This window comes from Poromitra crassiceps, assembly GCF_964638095.1.
Source record: "Poromitra crassiceps genome assembly, chromosome: 11".
In the NCBI taxonomy this organism is placed as follows: Eukaryota; Metazoa; Chordata; class Actinopteri; order Beryciformes; family Melamphaidae; genus Poromitra; species Poromitra crassiceps.
Genome location: NC_139643.1, coordinates 44,781,561 through 44,787,005, shown reverse-complemented (window position 1 = coordinate 44,787,005; position 5,445 = coordinate 44,781,561). Strand labels below are relative to the sequence as shown.

The following is a 5,445-nucleotide window of genomic DNA, read 5'->3' as shown; positions in this document are numbered from 1 at the left end:
CAAACCAAGTTCTCCAGATAAATCAAGGTTAAAAAAAAGTTTGTCTCAGTTTGCTTCAATTTTCTCAGGTGTTCCTTCAGTCCGAAGCACCTGGAGACGTGCCCTCAGCAAGGGTGTAATCCAGTCTGAAGCACCTGGAGACGTGCCCTCAGCAAGGGTGTAATCCAGTCTGAAGCACCTGGAGACGTGCCCTCAGCAAGGGTGTAATCCAGTCTGAAGCATCTGGAGACGTGCCCTCAGTAAGGGTGTAATCCAGTCTGAAGCACCTGGAGACGTGCCCTCAGTAAGCTGAAGCACCTGGAGACGTGCCTTCAGTAAGCTGAAGCACCTGGAGACATGCCTTCAGTAAGCTGAAGCACCTGGAGACGTGCCCTCAGTAAGCTGAAGCACCTGGAGACGTGCCCTCAGTAAGCTGAAGCACCTGGAGACGTGCCCTCAGTAAGCTGAAGCACCTGGAGACGTGCCCTCAGTAAGCTGAAGCACCTGGAGACGTGTCCTCAGTAACCTGAAGCACCTTGAGACGTGCCCTCAGTAAGCTGAAGCACCTGGAGACGTGCCCTCAGTAAGCTGAAGCACCTGGAGACGTGCCCTCAGTAAGCTGAAGCACCTGGAGACGTGCCCTCAGTAAGCTGAAGCACCTGGAGACGTGCCCTCAGTAAGCTGAAGCACCTGGAGACGTGTCCTCAGTAAGCTGAAGCACCTGGAGACGTGCCCTCAGTAAGCTGAAGCACCTGGAGATGTGTCCTCAGTAAGCTGAAGCACCTGGAGACGTGCCCTCAGTAAGCTGAAGCACCTGGAGACGTGCCCTCAGTAAGCTGAAGCACCTGGAGACGTGTCCTCAGTAAGCTGAAGCACCTGGAGACGTGCCTTCAGTAAGCTGAAGCACCTGGAGACGTGCCCTCAGTAAGCTGAAGCACCTGGAGACGTGCCCTCAGTAAGCTGAAGCACCTGGAGACGTGCCCTCAGTAAGCTGAAGCACCTGGAGACGTGCCCTCAGTAAGCTGAAGCACCTGGAGACGTGTCCTCAGTAAGCTGAAGCACCTGGAGACGTGCCTTCAGTAAGCTGAAGCACCTGGAGACGTGCCCTCAGTAAGCTGAAGCACCTGGAGACGTGCCCTCAGTAAGCTGAAGCACCTGGAGACGTGCCCTCAGTAAGCTGAAGCACCTGGAGACGTGCCCTCAGTAAGCTGAAGCACCTGGAGACGTGCCCTCAGTAAGCTGAAGCACCTGGAGACGTGCCCTCAGTAAGCTGAAGCACCTGGAGACGTGCCCTCAGTAAGATGAAGCACCTGGAGACGTGCCCTCAGTAAGCTGAAGCACCTGGAGACGTGCCCTCAGTAAGCTGAAGCACCTGGAGACGTGCCCTCAATAAGGGTGTAATCCGCAGACGAAAGCCTTCCAACCGCGGGCTACGATTACACGAGGAATAGCAGGAGCACCAACAGCGGGGTGAAGGTAAACAACAACAGCTTCAAATACCTCAGGTCGATGTTTTCAAAGGCCGTTCAGGCTCGGAGCTCCTCCTGTACGCCGTTCAGACTAACACAACAAGAAAAACCCTTGAAAGACAAAAAAAAAAACGTTGAAAGACAATGACTCCCAGCGTCAACAGGAGGGAAAAACAACAACACATTCAGAGCAAACCAGTGGAGCAATGAAAGAGGGAACTGACTAAATGCTGGAACACACCAACCCAACTTCAAAGGAATAGCGACAACAAAGGACGACTGTTGCATCGCCTCACGTCGCCTGTGTTGGGGCACAGGCACAACAGAAACACACTGCAAAGAATACAGCCGACGGTCAACTAGAACGTATGTTCTGCGCCTGCATGAGACCGAGGACTGCAGATACAAACCAGATATGAAACAAAGCAGTGTTTGCCTACATTACCATTTTCACATCACTCCGGCCCTGGTGTTGTTGTTGTCAGCCCTTGCCTGGTCTTCTGCTGCTTGTGGAAGAAGAAAGGAAGAGGCGGAGCACTATTTTTCGCGATGGTTCCGAAGCAGGTATGTCATTCTGCTACTGCAGTTAGTTTGGTGAAAGTAATGCAAAAGTAGTGTCATAAGTAACGAGTTACTCTACACAGACAGTAATATTGTAAAGTAACTTATTACTTTCAAATGAGAGTAACTAGTAATATGTAGTACAGTTTGAAAGTAACTTGCCCAACACTGGATATCATGCAGCGACAGGCTCAAGGGGCTTTCCCGAAGGCCACGCCGATGTGAAAATATCTTTGGAATAATCAGATGAGATGAAGTTGAAAAATGAGAAGAACATTGAGCGTGTGCCCTATCTTCTCATCCACTGCTTCGCTTACCCAGCTGACCAGCCAATCAGAGGGATTTCTCATTTTCTCTCACCGTCACCAAGCCCACATGTATCTAGTAAGGCCGCCAGCTAGAGCCAACGGTGCAGGACACACCTCAGAGGTGGCCCAGACATTGCCACTGGTGGCCCAATGGTTACCGGAAGGTCGTCGGTTCAATCCCCGGGACTGACCGGATAAATCTGGGTGGGGAAAGTGAAAAGGCAGAGCTTGCCCCTCCCTCATTACCACCACTGAGGTGCCCTTGAGCAAGGCCCTTAACCCCAACCGCTCCAGTGGAGCTGATCAGTGGGCGCAAGATCAGACTGTGGTTGTACTGGTCAGCTTCCGGGTGTGAATGTGTGTGTGAATGTGAACAGGGCGCTCCTGAAAAAGAGAGCATTGCTCTCAGTGAGACTCCCCCTGTATAAAAAGGTGGAAAAAAATGCCGGCGACGGGCGAATAACAGACCTGGTGTGTCTTCTTTTCAACAGGGACTGAGACTGAGCGTGGCTGACATGACAGTGTCCAACATGGCGCTCGCCGCGCGGTGAATGACACGACTCGCGTCGCGTCTTCACAGAGGGAGATGATCCACAGCGATGGTGACTCGGTGTCAAAGGCTTTGTTTCACGTAGCCTTTCATGTGCGGACGTTTGTTCTCTCGTGTTGATCAAGGCTCCCCTTCTCTCTCGGCACAGAATCCCATTACAGGGTTTGTCTTCGCTATGTGATGTGACTCACCCGCACAATACACCTTTATTCTGCCACACAGATATCAAAGGCCTCATCAAAAGGCATTATTCACAAAAGAGAAAAAAGGGATCAAGATCTAAAAAATATATATGAGAGAAAATTAAACTCTGAACAAATTAGGTAGTTATTCCGATCCTAGAGGACAAGCAAGTGCAAAGAGGGCACAGCGGACAAGAATAAATTGAGAGGAAATAAACAATATCAAATTAAATCAGTTATTTTACCATGTTGCCGTTTGCTGAATCGGGGAAAGGGGTGATGCCATAGTATAGTAACCTGCATAATGCCAAAATAGTATTGCAGCTATCTCTACACAGAGTTTTTAAGTCTGAAAGGGGGGGTATGTTGAAGGCTGAAGACGCTGAAAAACCTACAGCCCTGAAGTGAAGATGCAACAGGCGATTATCAAATCCAATTAGCAAATCCGAGAACGTCCGATCGATACTAATGTCCTTGCAGAGGAGAATGTTCTTTCCGAGTTGTCACGGAGAGAAACAACTTGTGAGCACAAGCGAGCGTCCTCACGCTTTGAGATGGACAGTGGGTATCAAGCAAGACACACAGCTCATTGTCCCAGCTGTCTCTGTATGAGAAGACCGCAGCGCTGTTTGGACCTGACCATCCCCGTCCTTTCTTGTCGATCAGGTCAGGTGACCATTCTTGGTTGGTCCCATTCTCAAATTTCCTGAGTTTCCTCAACACTGCAGTTGCTCCTACCAGTTCTCGGGCCGGCCCAAGTGTCACGGTCACTTAAAAGTATCAAGTTCATGCAAACTCCCAATTAGGGATGTTCATTTTGAAAATTTTCCAAAATCGATAATCGGTGAGAATTAACGATCAATTATCGATTATCGATTTTATTAATACTTAGAAAATTTTCAATATTTTCATTTTTTTTTTTTTTTTTTTTTTTTTTTTTTTTAACAAAATGAATGCCTATGGCAGAAAATACGAAAGACAACGTGTTCTCCTCAATGAACTCTTTATTTCAATGTGTCTCCTCTCCAACACTGCTGTCCCCGGCGCATGCCGGTGTGAGTTTCTCATGTTTAAAACAGTTTTGTTGGCACAAAGGCCCATGCCCAGCCAGAAAACTAGAGACTATATGAAGCTCCACCTCACGTTAGTCGGCTGTGCAATGGAGTGGGGCGAGGAGGAACGAATTCCACCCAAACCTAGTCCAAAAAAAAAAAAAAAATTTTTTTTTTTTTTTTTTTTTTAATAATTAAAAAATCGATCCAAATGCCACAGGATCGATTCCAATCCTTAACGATCGATTATCGATTTTCGATAATTGATGAACATCCCTACTCCCAATCACAATTCCTCACGTGGCATCACTGATGACATCACAATCCTAACAGACACCGCTGCCAGACACCGCCGCCCGTCCACCCACTTAGCCAATTTTAACTAAGTGTCCACTAGTAAACCTGGCATGTACAATCCAATGAGCAGCATTTCAATAAACCTTCAGAAGCGGCTGCTACAGTGCTGGTTCTGGTTCTTAACCTTGTCAGCCTGCGAGCGGCCCAAAACCAAAGTAATACCTCCTGCTGATTGGCTGCTGTGGCCATAATGCAGTGTTAACTTTGACAACAAACCATGATGTTCCCTTTTCAGACTATTTAATGATGAGTTATGAGACCAAGCCAAGAAGCTGCAAATATGAAGCACTTCACAAGTAGAAGGCATTTATCACCAAGACTCAAAGTGTGGCAGGATATGTGTACAGCACATTATAAATACATGTTTTCACATGCCATACATCAACTTGTGACTCTGGTGGCTCCTGGGTTGTGTGTGTGCGTGTGTGTGTGTGTGTGTGTGTGTGTGTGTGGTCCCAACTCCCAAGACTGCGATCCTCTGACATAGACGGGTGGCCGTCGACAATGGGGGGTGGGTTTTGGCTCATTTGATGTGAAAGCGGCGCGGGGGTCCGGTTTGCCTTAACAAGCGCTCCTCGCTCGCTCACAGAGGAGGGTAATGTGGCTCAAACACAGAGGAGGGTAATGTGGCTCAAACACAGAGGAGGGTAATGTGGCCAGCCGAGCACTAAGCTGTAATTAAGCACATTTTCTGCCAAAGCAAGCAAGCGGCAAATAGCCAGATTACAACAACGCTGAACACAAATTAATACTGCGAGATCAGGAGACAAGCAGCGTCGTTACCGCCGCTGTTTCCTGTCAGCGCGTGGCGTGTGTGCGTGGAGGTGCTGAGGGTGCAGCAATGAAACGGAGCAAAACATGAACATACTCCAGGTTAGTGCTCCTCAAGATGATGGGGTCCTTGACGTGGTTCCGGGGGAAGGGTATAGGAACTGTTTATTTAATTTTTTTATTCTCCTTTCTTTTTTATTACTAGGAATCCCGGTG

General features: G+C 48.4%; 2 protein-coding genes across 2 annotated transcripts in view; one reads left to right on the top strand and one right to left on the bottom strand.

The window, feature by feature from the left end:
- Window positions 1-2,868, top strand: part of LOC310785708 (nectin-2-like) — a gene marked incomplete at both ends in the record, with an annotated part of 34,033 nt that extends 31,165 nt beyond the window's left edge. Inside the window, 2 exons of the mRNA XM_083646847.1 lie at window positions 1,388-1,455; window positions 2,809-2,868. Coding sequence (XP_083502973.1) covers window positions 1,388-1,455; window positions 2,809-2,868 — 128 coding nt within the window. The remainder of the gene's footprint in view (window positions 1-1,387; window positions 1,456-2,808) is intronic.
- LOC310785048 (poliovirus receptor homolog) overlaps window positions 1-5,445 on the bottom strand; it is a gene marked incomplete at both ends in the record, with an annotated part of 198,686 nt that overhangs the window by 78,966 nt on the left and 114,275 nt on the right.